At 45.8% G+C, this 16,390-nt stretch overlaps 7 protein-coding genes across 7 annotated transcripts; 6 read left to right on the forward strand and 1 right to left on the reverse strand.

Annotated features, from left to right (window-relative positions):
• The first annotated feature begins 196 nt into the window (after positions 1 to 196).
• On the forward strand, positions 197 to 2,818 carry GGS22DRAFT_148577 (uridine kinase). The gene is made up of 11 exons (XM_047959008.1): positions 197 to 775; positions 837 to 914; positions 976 to 1,025; positions 1,093 to 1,237; positions 1,290 to 1,332; positions 1,385 to 1,470; positions 1,522 to 1,549; positions 1,623 to 1,664; positions 1,712 to 1,943; positions 1,991 to 2,544; positions 2,666 to 2,818. The coding sequence occupies exons 1-10, from the start codon at positions 578 to 580 to the stop codon at positions 2,472 to 2,474; spliced, it is 1,386 nt and encodes a 461-aa protein (XP_047823388.1). The 5' UTR covers positions 197 to 577; the 3' UTR covers positions 2,475 to 2,544; positions 2,666 to 2,818.
• GGS22DRAFT_148583 (uncharacterized protein) lies at positions 2,802 to 4,352 on the forward strand. The gene is made up of 2 exons (XM_047959009.1): positions 2,802 to 3,556; positions 3,614 to 4,352. Exons 1-2 carry the CDS (start codon positions 3,148 to 3,150, stop codon positions 4,249 to 4,251), a joined length of 1,047 nt encoding a protein of 348 aa, XP_047823389.1. The 5' UTR covers positions 2,802 to 3,147; the 3' UTR covers positions 4,252 to 4,352.
• Positions 4,353 to 4,571: 219 nt separating this feature from the next.
• On the forward strand, positions 4,572 to 6,692 carry GGS22DRAFT_148586 (heterokaryon incompatibility protein-domain-containing protein). The gene has a single exon (XM_047959010.1). It carries the CDS (start codon positions 4,607 to 4,609, stop codon positions 6,542 to 6,544), a length of 1,938 nt encoding a protein of 645 aa, XP_047823390.1. The 5' UTR covers positions 4,572 to 4,606; the 3' UTR covers positions 6,545 to 6,692.
• Positions 6,693 to 6,914: 222 nt separating this feature from the next.
• Positions 6,915 to 9,609, forward strand: GGS22DRAFT_148587 (putative carboxylesterase). The gene is made up of 5 exons (XM_047959011.1): positions 6,915 to 7,395; positions 7,458 to 7,696; positions 7,756 to 8,078; positions 8,151 to 8,468; positions 8,516 to 9,609. Exons 1-5 carry the CDS (start codon positions 7,250 to 7,252, stop codon positions 9,272 to 9,274), a joined length of 1,785 nt encoding a protein of 594 aa, XP_047823391.1. The 5' UTR covers positions 6,915 to 7,249; the 3' UTR covers positions 9,275 to 9,609.
• A 31-nt stretch (positions 9,610 to 9,640) lies between these two features.
• Positions 9,641 to 11,290, forward strand: GGS22DRAFT_148594 (uncharacterized protein). Its single transcript, XM_047959012.1, has 3 exons — positions 9,641 to 10,200; positions 10,386 to 10,914; positions 11,061 to 11,290. The coding sequence occupies exons 1-2, from the start codon at positions 10,075 to 10,077 to the stop codon at positions 10,821 to 10,823; spliced, it is 564 nt and encodes a 187-aa protein (XP_047823392.1). The 5' UTR covers positions 9,641 to 10,074; the 3' UTR covers positions 10,824 to 10,914; positions 11,061 to 11,290.
• Positions 11,291 to 12,243: 953 nt separating this feature from the next.
• GGS22DRAFT_1207 (uncharacterized protein) lies at positions 12,244 to 13,905 on the forward strand. The gene is made up of 5 exons (XM_047958220.1): positions 12,244 to 12,656; positions 12,713 to 12,752; positions 12,808 to 12,875; positions 12,927 to 13,371; positions 13,442 to 13,905. Exons 1-5 carry the CDS (start codon positions 12,474 to 12,476, stop codon positions 13,810 to 13,812), a joined length of 1,107 nt encoding a protein of 368 aa, XP_047823393.1. The 5' UTR covers positions 12,244 to 12,473; the 3' UTR covers positions 13,813 to 13,905.
• Positions 13,437 to 15,664, reverse strand: GGS22DRAFT_1267 (alpha/beta-hydrolase). The gene has a single exon (XM_047958358.1). The coding sequence runs from the start codon at positions 15,031 to 15,033 to the stop codon at positions 13,999 to 14,001; it is 1,035 nt and encodes a 344-aa protein (XP_047823394.1). The 5' UTR covers positions 15,034 to 15,664; the 3' UTR covers positions 13,437 to 13,998.
• Positions 15,665 to 16,390: the final 726 nt, after the last annotated feature.

A 16,390-nucleotide genomic window follows, 5' to 3' on the forward strand; every position in this document is an offset into this window, starting at 1 on the left:
GACCGATTGCGTTAGGCTGTAGCTTCAATGAGCGAAGTACCTCCAGTAAATGTAGGTACCTACCTAGGTATCTAGGTACTTATCAGTAGGTATCTGTTATCGGTTATCAACACGCCCCAAGCTCCAATTGACCTTCTAAATTCGAATCGTCCTAAACCCACACGGTTTCTTCCTCTTCCTGTTCGTAATTGGTTTTCGAAGACCTGATCCTCCTCTTTTTTTTTCTTATTATTTATTGTTTTTGGTATATTTGGCTTAATTGTTTTCAATAGGTTGCCCAGGTTCGGTTCTCTTATTTAAGAACCTTTGGCTAGTTAGTGTGCCCAAAAATTAGTGCCATCTTACATGGTCTCATCTTATTAGCCACTTCAAAGTTTCTCTCTTCAAGTGTGTGTTGTGTGCTGTCAGCCTACGATACTCCAAAGTGGTTTAGGTGGGCACGCGACAGCAATCACTTCTCTATTTCTTCACTCTTAAACCTTGTAGTATATTTCTAAATCACCTTGAAGGGTCTTCACATTCGTACTCATTTATATTATACCCTTTAATATATGAGCTGGAATCTAGACTGGTAGCCATGAACACCGGCATTGGATCGCCGACTATCGTGGCTGAACATGATGCGGATACAATTGCTAAGCGAGCCCATTATAGCCCTCCATGGGCCGACTTGAGTATCATTGGTATCGCAGGTAGTTCCGGTTCTGGGAAGTCGACCTTGTCGCACGCCATCGTCAGCAAATTGAATCTGCCTTGGGTCGTTATCTTGTCGATGGTAAGTAAGCATGCCTGAGTAACTAGAGAAAGAGGGTAAACTCTTGTCTTACTCGTCATAGGATTCATATTATAAACCACTAGACCCCGAAAGCTCGAGGAAAGCCTTTCTAAACGAATATGACTTCGACTCTCCAGAGGTTAGACTCATTATATCGAGCCTTTTGGGTCTCTGCTCTGGTATTGATGGCTGTCTTGTAGGCAATTGATTTTGATGCCTTGCTACAGACACTTCAAGACTTGAAGGCAGGGTAAGAATATCGTAATCTTCATAATAAGTCAACCGTAAGAATGTCCACTGATCTTCAACCTACGCAGCAAACGTGCCGAGATTCCGGTATACTCTTTTGAGAAACATCAACGCGCGGAAGAGACGACAACTATATACTCCCCTCATGTCCTTGTTCTGGAAGGGATTTTCGCTCTGTATGACCAGAGGGTGATGGATCTAATGGACATGAGAGTATGTGTTTAAGAACTGTAGGTTTCTTATAGCAACGCTAATCTTGCGTTAGATCTATTGTGAAGCAGATGCGGATACATGCCTCTCAAGACGAAGTAAGTCGTAGCCTGGATGAATGAGGGATCGCCGTTGACTTATCCAATATAGTCCTACGCGATGTGAGAGATCGAGGTCGTACGGTAGAGGGTTGCATCAAGCAATGGTTTAACTTCGTGAAGCCAAACTACGAAAAGGTAATTAAACATGAGCTAATCGGAGACTATAGCTAACCTATCTATTTCTAGTTTGTTCTTCCTCAAAGGAACCACGCTGGTAAGGAATATAGTCTAGAGCTCCCTGCCCCATACTACACCTCATATGAACATCTAGACTAATCCTTCTCTAGACATAATCGTGCCACGCGGCATAGAGAACCGAGTTGCAATGGGTAGGTCGTGATCTATTCCTGTGAAATACGTATGCTCATCAGTACAGCTATGGTCACTCAGTATATCGAAAGAAAGTTGGTTGAAAAATCGACACGTCACCGCGCGGCTCTCAGAAGCTTGGAGGCCGGGTTTGACAGTGAACCCCTTTCTGATCGAGTGATAATCCTCAAACAAACCCCTCAACTCAAAGCTATGAATACGATAATTCAGGATATTGACACTTCAAGCGAGGATTTCATATTTTACTTTGACAGATTCTCATGCCTTCTTATTGAAGAGTTAGTATAATCTCCTAACTACTACCATCGCTTACTAACGGCTATAGGGCGTTGAACAATGCTCACTTCCAGGAATTGACCGTCGAAACTCCTGCTGGCAGACTGTATAACGGATTAACCCCTAAAGGCGAAGTCAGCGCGGTCATCGTCCTACGCGGCGGCGCTTCATTCGAGGCTGGACTCAGAAGGGTGATTCCTGATGGTCGCACAGGACGTCTTTTGATCCAATCCAACGTTCGGACCGGAGAACCCGAACTGCACTACCTGAAACTCCCTAAGGATATCAGCAAGCATGATAGCGTTCTACTTCTAGACGCCCAGATGTCCAGCGGAGGATCTGCGCTAATGGCTGTTCAAGTTCTCGTAGACCATGGTGTTCCCCAAGACCGCATTGTCGTCGCAACATACTCAGCAGGCTATGTAGGCGTCTATCGCCTAACCAAAGTTTTCCCAGAGATCGCCGTCGTCGTTGGCGACATGGTTAACGATTTCGAAGATAGGTGGGTTGAGAAGAGATACTTTCGATGCTGATCTAAATAGACGGTAGGCATAAGCCTGGATATATAGATGCCTAGCCAAGGCATCTTAACCATAGTTGATGCTATCATTAAGTCATTGACCATATACATATAGTATATATCTTAGGTCGGTTATATATAAGTACCTATATTTCCGAAGATTAGGTACTTTGTGCTTTACGGTCGAATAAGATAAAGACATACCTTTGAGGTAATATCTTTATTCTATGGCACCTAGACATATAGAAGAACAATCTACCAAGTAGGTATATATAAAATATATCTAAAAGCTTGGTCATGACTCGGTGTGCTAGAGCTCCCGTTTAGAATTTGAATATCGCTACACGATGCACGCTGGATGGCGGAGGAATGCCTTTCTGGCTATTCCGCAGTCCTACTCGATAAGAAAAGACCATTCATCACGAGTTCGATTTATACTTCTTTCACCCCATTTCGAATAACCGATGATATTTCCGTGTCCGCTGGCGGGTCATCTCCATCTAGCTGCGAGGCGGAGATGCGGATTTCCTAAAGCGGCATCTCCGCCATGCATAGCTAACTTCAACTTTGATTCGAACCATTTACAGCACACCTAGAGTCCAGAGATGGGTTTCAGTATAGTCTTTTTATATTATAAAACTTCATAATGTTTTAGTAATAGGTCTGTGCGGAATGAATACCTGTGGATGGGTAGGAAGAATACATCTTTCCGCCAAACTAAGACTATGATGTTGTTGCTCTTCCTTCGTTGCCGAGTCGCTTCGCTTGGAGGGCGTCGTACCTTTGCATCCGTTGCTAATGGGCGTTTCCGAAGTTTACCTACAGTAGTGAAGGCTTCTGGTATCGAAGCCCAGAAAGGATTCCTAGAGGCTCGGAATTTGGAAAAGGCGGTGGGTGCAGTGCATAGGGATGGCCTTGTGGTTGTTGAAGATGTAATTTCACACGATGTCTTGAATCAACTAAACAAGAAGATGGTTCAAGACGCGCGAGTCCTACAAGGTCGAGGCGAGGATGGGCCGTTCAATTATAACACGGGGAATCTACAACAGGATGCCCCTCCGGTCGCCGAGTTTTTCAACCCGGCGATATTCACAAGTGAGTGTCCCTCGCATATTTCACGGTATAGATTCAGCAATACTAAGCCGTTGGCAGACCCCATAGCTACACAGATTACAACCGCCGTGCTTGGCCCTCGTCCTAAGTGGACGTTCTGCTCAGCCAATTCAGCCATGCCCCCGTTACCGGGAGGAGAACCCTCACGTCAACCGGTGCACTCAGATGCGGACTTCAAGCATCCGGATCACCCATTTGCACTTGTCGTCAATGTTCCTCTCGTCTCTATGACGCCCGAGAACGGGTCAACTGAGATCTGGCTCGGGACACACAACGGGACCGGTGTAGACGGACAAGAAGGGGCGCACGGCGAGCGAGCTAGCGGTCGCATACAAGAGGACTTACTAGCTCAACGCAGAGCAATATGTCCCCCATCGCAACCAGTCGTTCAAAAAGGCAGCATCGTGATCCGCGACCTGCGGTTATGGCACGCTGGAATGCCGAATCTGAGCAAGGAGGTGCGCGTCATGCTTGCGATGATCCATTTTGCTCCTTGGTACAGGAACCCAATGCGCCTCGAGTTTTCGGAGGATATCAAACCGGTGTTGGAGAAGCTGGAGAGCGAGGGACGGCTGGGCTTGGAGGTGCCGGTGGATTGGGTTACCAGGGAAGAAGCGTTGAAGACTTATTTGAATAGGGGGTTTGGGAATAGTTATGATTTCGACCAGACGCCTTAGATGTCGCGAGATTATTTGAAATGTTAAATTGTACGATTCTCATGTTTATGGAAATGTTTTGAGTTGGTTAGGTTGTCTTACGTAGAACGGGAAGAAGCATGATCTAAAGCCAAGGGGGATGCTTCCGTTAGATCTCAGCGCAGCGCCTCTTCTGGCCCTAATGCACCTAGCCGTCGGGTCCCTGTAATGTTTGAATAAAGGGATAATACTAATTAATAGCATATATTGGGGGGTCGTTATGTATATAACGGGGCTGGTTTTGGGCATCAAACAATTGCCTAGTGCCCTACGAAGTGAGTAGGATGAAGATATGCAACTGAGCTCATAGTTTTTAGAAATATCTAGGTGTATTGTCATGCCGTCCATCTATCATCTATTACCTGAAGGCGCCACCCGTCTTCTGACTCTTCACCCACTCCAACCTGATGGCCGCATCCGTTGTTCTTTCGGCGTTTATAATGTCAACGATGCAGCTACAACGCCCTCATACGTTGCGCTGTCTTATGTCTGGGGGCCCGAAACCCCCACCTTTGAAATTATCGTCGACAACGAAGTGATGACAATTCGCGAAAATCTTTATGCTTTTCTCCTTCAATGTATATCTGATAGTCTTCTCTGGATTGATGCTCTTTGTATCAATCAGCAAGATAATCGTGAACGAAACCAACAAGTACAACTCATGGGGAATATATACAAAAGAGCCCAAATGGTGTGGGCATGGCTTGGTCCTGCTCGAGATCCGAAGCTAAGGAGTTCTCTCATCCGTTTACGAGAAAATTCCTCCGAGTACTTCGATATAATTGAGCGAAGTCGTAAAGATCAGTGTGGACCTTACCTCTTCGACGAGCTCGAAACGTTGTCTCGATGTGATTATTGGGAGAGGGCGTGGGTTGTTCAAGAGTTTCTTCTCGCTAAACAGGTTGTACTTGTTTACGGAGATGTTCAGATCGACGCTGAACTCATTGGCAGCCTCATTTACTACCAAGAGAGAAATAGCAAGCTTCTTGCTCGTAAGCGCCGTTATGAGATTGAAGGCCGTACAAGAGATTTATTTGACCCGGGCTCAGACTCGGATAGTGATATTTTCGGTTCTAGTCTAGCCAACCACGGCTCTCTCATGCATTCAATGTGCACACAGCGTGACAACTATCTTCCACAGGCTGACGTTTCAGAAGAACCAGCCATAATCTGGCTATTGCGAAATAATTACAGACGCATGTGTCGTGAACCACGAGATATAATATATTGTCTCCTTAGTCTTGCCTTTCCCGACCATGATGGCCAGAAATACGGCATCAACGTAGACTACGACGAAGACATTGCTGCTGTATTTTGCTCCGTGATGGATGGAGTGACGTTGGAAAGCGATGCTATATTTGCATATGCAACTGTGCTCAAGCGCATCTTGAGGCTAGACGTGGAGCTACCCATTCAGATAAGAAGCATTGGAAATCGGGAGGAAAAGTACATTAAGGTCAGGGGTTTTATTGATGGAGAAGTGGTAGAAGTGCTTTCCCTTGACGATCAGATAGCTGAAGACGAACGGAGCCGTGTAAATTTGGATAATATGAGTCCGTCGGTTGTTGCATGGCTTAAGGAGTACGATTCACCCTTCTCATCGAAAAGGAAGGATATGTTCGAGTGGGAGGAAGAATGGCTTATTGCTTCAAAGTACCAGGATGACCATCTGGTGGATAACTCTACTCAACAGAAAGTCACCTTCATATCTCCTGGAGATAATGATCGTAATCTCGAAGATATGAGTCTCTTACATCAGCTTTCCACACTTGAGAACCTGCAGCTGAAAAGGCTAGATGAGATCTCAAGATTGATTCCAGCATTCAACCTTCGTTCCTTCTCTCCGGATCAGCACAATCCCAATCCACCAAATGTGATAGACGTTGATCCTCCAAGGACGGCTTTGGTCATTATGCGGTTCAGGACTAAGGTTAGTTCGAAACAGGAGGAATACAACATAGAGACACACTACTTCAAAGCGGACTATGTACTTGGCCTAAGTCGCGGAAATGTCTCTGTTGGTGATAAGATCTTCAAATTTCCCTATTCGCTGCCGGGCGTTGCGCTCTCGCTCTATAATCAGCCGGGTAGACAATTAACAGGAGTGATGGCATATGGTTGCGACGGTAAACATTTTGGAGGTTCACATCCTGTTGGGGATAGAGATGAATTTCCTAGTTATGGGGAGATGGCTTCGGTCTATCGGCCTGATTATTTATACGGAAAGATAAGTGTTAAGATGAAGGCGGAGGAGATACTGCAATTAACTTCATGATGAATTTTGCTGGTACAAGTACCTGGAATAGGGGGTAAGTATAGGGACTTGAGGCCTAGAATGAGAACCCTAATTGCCTGCTAAAAACCCCCAACATCACATATCCATAACATATCACACATCGTTTATTCCATTAACGGAATGATAGACACCAATGAAGTACCGCGTACCTAAGTACCACGGCTGGCGGCGTCGGTGCTAAGACAAGAAGGTAAGTGATTTGCATCCTCGATCTGGGCTAGGGTGGGATCTAAGTTCCAAATAAGAACCACGCATATGTAAGATCGAGCCAAGTACAAACACGTAATTTAACAGGGTATTGCTGAGCCACGGATCATCATATTTGATACGCAGATACGGTACCTTTTCGTTTTTTTTCTTTTCTCCTAGGCCAAGAAAATGGCCCGCGAGGGGGAAGGAGCAGGAAGTAGAGGGAACTCCGAAAAGGAGGGGGGAAATGAGAAAGAAAAAAAAGGGAAGCAAACAATGTTTCGAGAAAAGAGAAATCCGAATCTATCCCGATGCGAATTCCGATGCGACCATCTGACAAAGCCCTAAGGTCAGCTCCCAACTCGGAACGTGAGCTGCGCGAGTGAGAGTGAGCCAGTGAGCCAGTACACCGGTGAGCGCCATCTCATCTCGCCAGTAAGCCAATAATTCCATCCTGATCCTATCCCGAGTGAGTGGCGTCGTGCATCGTCAATAATGAAACCCGGACGTAACATTTATTCGTGGATTCTTGCCGCTACCCTTCAACTTGGTCATGTCATAGCGGCAACTACTGTAGATCTGGGGTACGCGACGTATGAGGGATATTATAACGATACGTACGACCTCAATATCTGGAAGAGGTAAGCAGCTAGTTCACATTCGACGTTGACGTTGCATGGAATCCTGCGCTGACTTTCAATAGTCTTCGATATGCAGCACCTCCTGTTGGAAAACTACGATGGCAAGCACCTCAACCTCCCCTTCGGGACGACGGTGGAGTGATCCCAGCCGTCGATCAGCCACCTATATGCCCGCAGTCGGGCGCCTTCGGTGTTCCTGAAGCCTACGGCTTTAACTCTGGTCCTGGCGACGAAGACTGTCTCTATCTCAATGTATACGCAGCTCCTAATGCAACCAGCCTACCAGTCTTGGTCTGGATACGTACGTACCCCGTTTCCTCTTCGGGTCCAGTTCACCAGAATCTGACCAATGTCGTTCAGATGGCGGCGGGTATTCCGTCTTTGGGGCTGCATATGACCCGAGTATCTGGATGAATACCAATAATAATGGTTTCATTGTCGTCGAAATCCAGTACCGACTGGGCGCATTTGGGTATCTCGCATCCGACGACGTCAAGGCGGGTGGCCGGCTCAACGCTGGCCTGTTAGACCAGCGATTCGCTCTCGAATGGGTTCAAGAACACATTTCCAAATTTGGTGGTGACCCAACCCGCGTCACTATTGGTGGCGAGTCTTCGGGAGCTGGTTCGATTATTTATCATGCTTTGGCCTATGGAGGCAAGGAGTCGAATCTCTTCAATAATGTGAGTGGAGGTTTTTAGGTGCCTATCTATTTATTTCTTATAATATTTATTAACTCATTGTCCTACCTCTAGATCATCGCAGCCAGCCCATATCTCCCACCGGTGCACAGGTACAACGACACGGTTCCAACCGCTCATTATGACAAATTCGTCGAGTTGGTCGGTTGTGATCAAGACTCATATAAGCTGAGTAATTATTCAAACACTTTCGAATGCCTTGTCGCAGCAGAGAGCGCTGTGTTACAGAATGCCAGTGGCACTGTTTCGACAACTCAAGGCTACTTTGGCAGCTTCGCCTTCTTACCTGTAATCGATTATGATTATATTCGAGAACGCCCGTCAGCGCAGTTCTTAAGTGGAAACTTGACTGGAAAACGGCTTCTTGTTGGTGTAGGTAGACCTTCATTGTATCTTGATGTCAGACTAATGGGTTCTAGAATAATGCTAATGATGGCGTGCCCCTGACCGACCCGGAAGTTGACACGAGAACGAAGTTCGACGACTTCGTTTCGACCGTCTTCCCACTATTGACTACAGAAGATATTGAGCTACTTAACAATGTGTATCAAATTGCATCTTTACCGATTGGTAGTGGTATCCCGTACGACACACTCGGCTTCACTGGGCCAACTGCGCTGTATCAATCTGGAATAGCTACGGGCATACAACAGGCCGCCTTCAACTTGGCTGCTGAGAATACCTTCGCCTGCCCAGCCCAGTGGTTTGCTGAGGCGTTCACTACAAGATCTCGACAAGCCTGGAAGTATCAATACTCGGTTACTCCCTCGTATCATGGCGCCGATCTCAATGCTTACTTCTCTGTCGACGTCACATTTCCCAACGTGGATTTTAGACATGCGATGCAAAAGATTTGGGGAAACTTCATCATCAATAACAGCCCCATCATCTCAATTTCTGATGCAACTGCCAACTACGAAAATGCGACGGTTCCGATCGGCACGTATGGTAATATCGAGTGGCCTGAGTTCACGCTTAAGAAGCCGGTGCAGATGAACCTGAATACCACGGGAGGCAACTTATCTACCGTTACGGTACCCCCTTACTTAAGTTATTATGTAAGAGAGGGTTTTGGTATCGTAAATACTTTCAACCTCTCCGATGCCTTCACATGGGAAGGGGGTCGCGGCGAGCGTTGCGAGTTTTGGCGCATTGTCTCGAAGAGAGTACCTCAGTAAAGATCGGCATTGTAATATTGGTTTAAACTCGTATATATCTTGTCACATATCATTGTTAGCCTGGAATAAATCAGGTTAACTATCATACATAGTATTTAATCGTATTAAGTACCTACTTTCTAAATTTGCTAGATAGGTAATTACCTGGCAGCTACCTACGTAAGGGTAATTTGAGGCAACCAACTTGTTTGGAAGGAGGCAAAGTACCTGCGAAAGGGAACGATGGTGCCCAGTGATTGCCTACGTATTGGGGTAGCACGGGTTTGTAGGCTCTTTTATTGGCTAGCGACAGCGTATCGCCTTGGATATTAAATGTTTAAAGTCTTAGTTTACCAAACACAAAAAACTGTTCTCCGAAGTCGAAACTTTTGATTTACACAACCCTAATAATAGTCCAGCTGAACGATGATGAATCAATATACTTTGCGAGCGTCGAATATGAAATCTTTGAGGCTGGTCAGTGTGATTCATCACGTATGTCAGATGTACCACGTGTTGATAGTTAGGTCATGCCTCGCACTGGAGAAACACCGTCCTGTAGGTCAGTAGCATGACGGTTGTTTTGCCTTGCATACCTTGCATAGCCTCAGGATTCAGGTTCACTCGAAAGAAAAAGAATTATTTTTAAATTTCTAGAAATCGATATAATAAATGATGTTCTTCCTGTCCATGAAAGTTTGAAGAAGCCAAAAAATCTGACATTTACGAGCACTCAACTTTGAAGTCTGACGCGGAATAGTGGGAACACAGTTGATAATCCCTGGACAATACGACATAAAGCAACGACACAGCCGACATCGATGGCACGGGGACTCGCAAGCACCTGGTGGCATAGAAACCACCTTCAATGTTTGAACTATCCTGACTTGCCGACCAAGAAAGAACTCATCTATCGCATCTTCAGAGCCGCGTATCCTCATGGCGCAGTAAGTTATTCCATGCGCGTTATCGCACATCGCCTCAGCCTCGCATGCACTCGTACTCGCACTTACATCCATACCAATAACCCAGCTTTAAATCTGAGGCTCAATATCCTTTTCCTTATCTGATCCTTTCTATACCTTTCTAAATTTAGAAACTAGCGATCGGTAGCTTACCATAACGCATCTAGTTCGTAGACGACGACCTTAAGCTCGCCGAGCTAAGAGACAAGGACACCGTATGGCAGAACTTGGAAACCGAGATGTACGAAGCTCTCAAAGACCTCCAAGCCTTCGTCAATACCATACCCGCGGAGCAACCACGATTAAAAGGCGATAGCGAAGCCCTGAGTATACTGGGTAGATACTTTGCTGCGCTCCTGCAAGAGGCGCGACAGGCTCTGTACATATCGCAGAACGGGCGCTACTTTGAGTTTCGGTCTATGGAGGAGCTGGTGGTTAGGTATAAGCGCACCGGAGGCAAGGCGTGGACTTATGAGGACCCCGATGATACGGGCGTGCCGACCGTTGGCGGGTGGACGTTTGCTAGAGAGAACTTGGAGCTCACACAGGGGAGCGAGGTGAAATATTTACAGCTGCGGTTGAAGACGTTGGATGCACAGAGATAATGTTGTTGGTTTGGGTCTTCTGGATGCTGTAAGGGTATGTTGGAACGGGAATAGGGGCGTTGAGGCGGTGGTTTGGAGATACCAGATTGGGCTACTGATGTGAGGGTATGATTAATGAACTTAATGGTATTATCTAATGAATAATTTCTTTTACATTACTTGCATTAAGTAAATTTCATAATATGTTTGATGTGATGTCATGAAATAGAAGCAGCCTACTTAGGTGTCTACACTTACTTGACTTTGGTCATGGCCTGGGAGGAGGGTATGTTTCAAAAGAAGGGAATAGGTACTAGATAGGAGAGTAAAAGTTCTAAAAGGGGACCCTAGGGATATATAATTAGGGGTTCCTTAGAGTTATAACTGCTTCGATTCTTCTCGGATGAACGATTTCCGCGCCGAAGGGAGCTGCTTATCGTTGGAGAGCAACACATTTATTGTATTGATGAATGTTTGTTGATTCCAATAGGTTAAGGATAAGTTGCCTTCCTGGGATTAGGACATGAACTATTTGTATCGCTTGGAGCATCAAGCAAATAGGAAATAAACAGGGCGGTTCCGGCACCATAAGTTGCTTTCTCCCTTGCGTGCGAAAATCGAAACGGTTCTTGCCTTGTCAGTTGCTTGTCCACTTCGGTTGGTATTACAGCGTATATTATTCTTAAGGTGGGCTGTTAATTCCCTATTTCCAATATTGATTTGGGAATAGGGTTAGGAAAGCGAGATTATTGGCGACATGGTGGCTTCTGAGTCTTCTGATGGCTGCATTCTATTCCATTTAGTGGATGGATAAGAGCTAATTTGTTATTCGCTTAGGCATTTGTTCAATGATATCTCACGTTATCAGTAGCTATCGATTGCAAAAAAGTCACGTGGATGACTAAGATATGATGACTCCGTCGGGATCGGGATTAGGCCCCTGCATAAAGATTTCTGCATAAGCCGCCTCAAAACGCCTCTTCACACCTTTTCAACTTCAAGATAATACAACGTTGTAATCCAATATCCCACCTGTCTTACTCCCGGCCATTCAACGAAAATGAAAGAGATTTCGTGTAGTTGCTGGGCACCAGTTTACCTAGGCCGCTCTGCATCCAAGTATCTACGTGTACTTGCAGTGTCCTCGCGATGTCCTCTCCCAGGACATCAAACACGCACCGACAAATGTTTGTCGTTCGGTACCAGGTAGCCACGTGTATGACGATCGCGCTGCGAAACTTAACAAACCGAATACTACCCCGCTCCTGTGGTAGTCAGCTTTAGATTGGTGTTCACATCCCCCGACAAGTCAGGCTACTTGTTGGAGTAGCAATTGCAATGGAACCTACATGAGCTGGGAGGTCAGCTTTGGCTTTGTATTGCATGCGACAGCTCTTTCCCATCACTCAGGCTTGCATATGATTAACCACCTTACGTGCAATATCATAGGTCCAAAGTAGGAATCTCGTCTGATGGGCGTACTAAACCCGGGGATCGATCTATGTGTGACAGTGACATACGGAACCGAACGATTTTTTCGGGAAAATATTGAGAATATTTACTACGCGGAACCAAGCGGTTGAGCCATATCTACCTCTTATAGTCCTGTTCCCATACCTTTGCCAATTTTACGTCTAGATCGACGCTGTTCACAATTTGGCATTGATCTTGATGGCGACAGCGACCTACAGTCCCGAGTACCTGGCCGAGTCTAGGACAACGGTCTTGAATATATTTTACTCCATCCCTATCCCCCTCGAGATTTTTAGCACCGCTTTCAGGCTATGGGTTAAAGCTAGACCTTCGTCACAAGGTCGTCTGGCTTTTGACGATTATCTCATGGTTTGGGCTACAGTATGTCTATCGACCATTTGCAGATCAAGTTAAGACGCCTAATATCACTTCATTAGATGGTCGCCGTAGCAGAATGTATCGCTGGCTTGGTCTATGGTTCGTGGAACCTAAATCCTACTATATTAATAATATCCTGATCCGTATATTTCAGGGGCCCCTAACGGCCTCGGACGTCACATTCAAGCAGTACCACTGGAATATCGGCAGAAGTTCCTAATGGTAAAGTAAGAAAGGCTTCGCATCACCAGAGCACGAACTCATGGTCTATAGGGCGACTACATTTTTAGCCATTTCTACGACGTCGCCATCGCCAGCACCAAACTTTCAATCTTGGCATTGTATTACCGAATATTCGCAGTATACAGGTTTCGCATTGTAGTTATTATCACTGCGATTTTCGTGCTTATGTGGCTTGTCGCCATGGAAATCGTACTGGGTCTAGGATGTCAACCTGTCCAAGGCTGGTGGGATGCATCAATAGCCGCCACGGCTTCATGCGTGAATAAAGTCGCATTCACATATTCCACCAACATCACAAACCTGATCACCGACCTATGGATATTTGCTATGCCAATACCAATCATTTTTAATTTGCAAGCCACGCTGAATAAAAGACTAGCTCTATGTCTACTATTTTCGATAGGTCTGGGAACGTGCGCCCTCAGCGCTGCTCGTCTGTCTGTTATCGTCTCGGTGGGGTCCGATGATATTACATGTATGATCTCAACCTCATCTTCTCTCTAATCACCTAGTAATTTCATTTAACTAAACTAGTTTCTATATAGGGAAGGAAGTTCCTCTAGGAATCCTGTCGGCCTGGGAACCGTGCGGTGGCATATTATGCGCGAACTTACCTTTAATTTACAGAGCCTTAGTTCGAGGTATCAAACAAATTCATTCGACAGTCAGGTCATCCCGAACTCGTAGTCGACACGTTAGCGCGCGGCCCAATTCGCCATATCTCGATTGGACTCGACTTCACGACGGTGCTTCTAGCAACAACTGTACCACGTCAAAAGTCACCGTCACTCGAGGCTTAACAGACCAGACTGAAATGGACACGATTAGACCAAACGGGATCAAGGTTCAGCGTGATATTAAGCAAGAGTTCCACCGGGAAGATTCGGATAAAATTTCAGATAAAATGTTCAGTTAAGGCATCACGACATAGAGCTTATGAGTATGGGTCATGCAAGAAAATGGTTGCCAAGTTTTTATAATTCTTCGGTATTCTAAAGGCTATGTCCAAACGAATGCCTTCAATCCTGGGCAATGGCTTTATCTTCCGTCTCTAAACAAGATGTCCTGTCCATCTATGACGTCGAGCATGGTACAGTGCTCCTTAATCGAATGTCGCAATCCAGGACTGGATGGCTTTGTTGACGTTGTCAGGATCCTCAATCATAGCCCAATGGGTGGTGTTCACATCTACCCTCGTCAATTTGTCGAAGTACTGGTCCATGCCAACAGATAGCGACGGAATGAGGACGGGGTCTCGGAGTGCTTGGACGAATAAGGATGGCATAGCAAATTTGTGGCCTGCCTGGGCGATCGGCAATTCGTCTTCAAAGTTGATCCTGGCCGTGCGATACCAATTTGTCGGACCTCGAAACCCCTGAAGCTCGAATTCTGACACGTACTGATCGAGCTCAGTATCGTTAAGAAGTGACGGTTGTTGCAAATAGGGAAGAAGATCAAGGTCTATGCCGTTGGGCGAGAAAGCTTGCTTGCCGTCAGGGGTTGACGCTTCAAAAACCGCCAATAAAAGCTGTCGGATCTCGGTTGCATTTCGAAACCCTCTGTCGAACGAGGGATCTCTGAACTGGAGTTGATACTTGAAGTTCAAACTCTTGTTGGCAGCTATCTCGACGGCTAGATCGACGTACTCGGTCACAGGCGGGATATAGGGGTACGTAATCGAGAAGATTGCCTTGAAGAGGTCGGGATACAGAGTGGCAAAGGGCCACACTAACCCACCGCCCCAATCGTGGCCGCCAAGGATAACCTGCTCTCCAGGCACGATCTGGTCTAGCAACACCGCTAGTTCATCTGACAAATTCTGGAAAGAGAATGCGTCAATCTCGGCTGGAGAAGAAGTTCGACCATAGCCTAACAACTCAGGGACGATGACTTGGTATCCAAGCGAGGTGAAAAGGGGCACTTGGTACTTCCACCCATATGGGAGATCTGGGAACCCGTGAAGAAGTAGAACGGTTCCTTTAGGCTCGTTAGAGGGCCTGGCTCGGAAGTAGCGCCATACGTTTTCTCCGATAAGCGCAGAGTGGCTCGAGTCGAACGGATACTGGACGGGTAGTCCTTGAGAGGCCGACGCTGAGGCCACCGAGAGGCCCATGATGAGGGTTTGGAAGAGATTCATCTTGTGCAAGATGGTTCGAAAACGTACAAGACCTTGATGCCTTCTGCTTGGGAATACCCCCTACTCCGTGGCGAACAAGTAGCTGGTTTATATACTCTCATCTTCAACTGATTTATAATTGGTACCTTACAAATTCACATCTCGTGAAATAGGGACTTGCTTCTATGTAGCCATGGATGATTAATGAAGCACTTACCAGCCCCGGAGAGTTATGGATCAAAATGGAAATGATATACCTTAGTTCGAGTGCTGATTGGCTCTAGTTTTGTGCGGACCTTACGTGAGGTTATCTTGCAGCTCTGGGCATCTGTCGTCAGTCGGGCTAACAGGGGAATAGTACTGATCATGACTTTTTGACAAAATTAGCTCCATCATCCTTCGGAGAATGATAGGAGTTTGCTCCACTATCTAATATCTCCCGATGCTATGCGGCGAAACTGGCCGGAGCACGTGATCAATGTGTCTATTAGATATAAGATAGTTGCTTACAAACACATCTACCTAGTAGGCAAGGAACTATTGCGCAATATCTAGGCAATTACATGTATCTAAGGTATGTGTTTCCTTAGACCATGGTATCTCCGGAAGGTCGAGACTGTAAGGTGTTGCTAGACAGTTCTGTTCTGAAGATCCTTGTCACCAATAACCGCAAACATACTAGGTACCTAATCAGGGGTCTCACCGCGAACTACCTATCCAACTAGCGGAGGACGTTACTAGGTAGGTAAGATATTGCTCTGTTGAGAACATTAGACTTGGCAATCTTATTATTAATGTCGTCAGATGATATTTACATCGTGCCTACTTGATCTAGGTAAACATGAACTAGGTAGGTAGTTATCTTGATTCACGGGATTACAAATACACTTTCAGCATGACTGGAATAGCCTCACCATCATGTCTTAAGTTTTCATGTATCCGGAGGCTACAACCCGCGCAATATCTTATTAAGAAACACGTGGATGTCTTCTACAGATTCTTATTGCCCCTTTTCGAACCAACTCACTCGCATTCGTTTAAGTTTAGTAAGTTTTACTCTAGGTTGGACATTTTTCTCGAAGTTAACTGCATTTGGAAGCTACGATAATTATTGTCCCTAGGAACTCCATCTACTTGCTTCCAAGTTACTTCAGCAGGTACGAGATACGTACAAGGTGTATAATTACACCTTGATGAATACCACAACCACCAGAAGAGGAAGCCCCCGGATTTATTACCAAATTTCATGGTAGCCTCCGGGTTGCTCATACAAATAGGGTCTAATAGGTAGCCAGTCTCTAGAAATGATGCCTAGTAGCAATATGAAGTTAAATACTCAATACTAGGCGAGCAATCTTGTTCGGATAGGTAGGGATGT

The sequence above is a fragment of the Annulohypoxylon maeteangense genome (genome assembly GCF_022496945.1).
Source record: "Annulohypoxylon maeteangense strain CBS 123835 unplaced genomic scaffold GGS22scaffold_1, whole genome shotgun sequence".
NCBI lineage: Eukaryota > Fungi > Ascomycota > Sordariomycetes > Xylariales > Hypoxylaceae > Annulohypoxylon > Annulohypoxylon maeteangense.

Bases quoted from the DNA above. Each gene is read 5' to 3' on its own strand.
- GGS22DRAFT_1267 (XM_047958358.1), bottom strand. From the start codon at position 15,033: ATGAATCTCTTCCAAACCCTCATCATGGGCCTCTCGGTGGCCTCAGCG.
- GGS22DRAFT_148594 (XM_047959012.1), top strand. From the start codon at position 10,075: ATGGCACGGGGACTCGCAAGCACCTGGTGGCATAGAAACCACCTTCAA. The intron at 10,201-10,385 runs GTAAGTTATTCC...TAACGCATCTAG, and splicing joins CCGCGTATCCTCATGGCGCA to TTCGTAGACGACGACCTTAA.
- GGS22DRAFT_148583 (XM_047959009.1), top strand. From the start codon at position 3,148: ATGGGTAGGAAGAATACATCTTTCCGCCAAACTAAGACTATGATGTTG. The intron at 3,557-3,613 runs GTGAGTGTCCCT...AGCCGTTGGCAG, and splicing joins CAACCCGGCGATATTCACAA to ACCCCATAGCTACACAGATT.
- GGS22DRAFT_1207 (XM_047958220.1), top strand. From the start codon at position 12,474: ATGGCGACAGCGACCTACAGTCCCGAGTACCTGGCCGAGTCTAGGACA. The intron at 12,876-12,926 runs GTAAAGTAAGAA...CATGGTCTATAG, and splicing joins ATCGGCAGAAGTTCCTAATG to GGCGACTACATTTTTAGCCA. The intron at 13,372-13,441 runs GTATGATCTCAA...GTTTCTATATAG, and splicing joins GGGGTCCGATGATATTACAT to GGAAGGAAGTTCCTCTAGGA.
- GGS22DRAFT_148587 (XM_047959011.1), top strand. From the start codon at position 7,250: ATGAAACCCGGACGTAACATTTATTCGTGGATTCTTGCCGCTACCCTT. The intron at 7,396-7,457 runs GTAAGCAGCTAG...GACTTTCAATAG, and splicing joins GACCTCAATATCTGGAAGAG to TCTTCGATATGCAGCACCTC. The intron at 7,697-7,755 runs GTACGTACCCCG...AATGTCGTTCAG, and splicing joins ACCAGTCTTGGTCTGGATAC to ATGGCGGCGGGTATTCCGTC.
- GGS22DRAFT_148586 (XM_047959010.1), top strand. From the start codon at position 4,607: ATGCCGTCCATCTATCATCTATTACCTGAAGGCGCCACCCGTCTTCTG.
- GGS22DRAFT_148577 (XM_047959008.1), top strand. From the start codon at position 578: ATGAACACCGGCATTGGATCGCCGACTATCGTGGCTGAACATGATGCG. The intron at 1,026-1,092 runs GTAAGAATATCG...CAACCTACGCAG, and splicing joins CTTCAAGACTTGAAGGCAGG to CAAACGTGCCGAGATTCCGG. The intron at 1,333-1,384 runs GTAAGTCGTAGC...TATCCAATATAG, and splicing joins TACATGCCTCTCAAGACGAA to TCCTACGCGATGTGAGAGAT.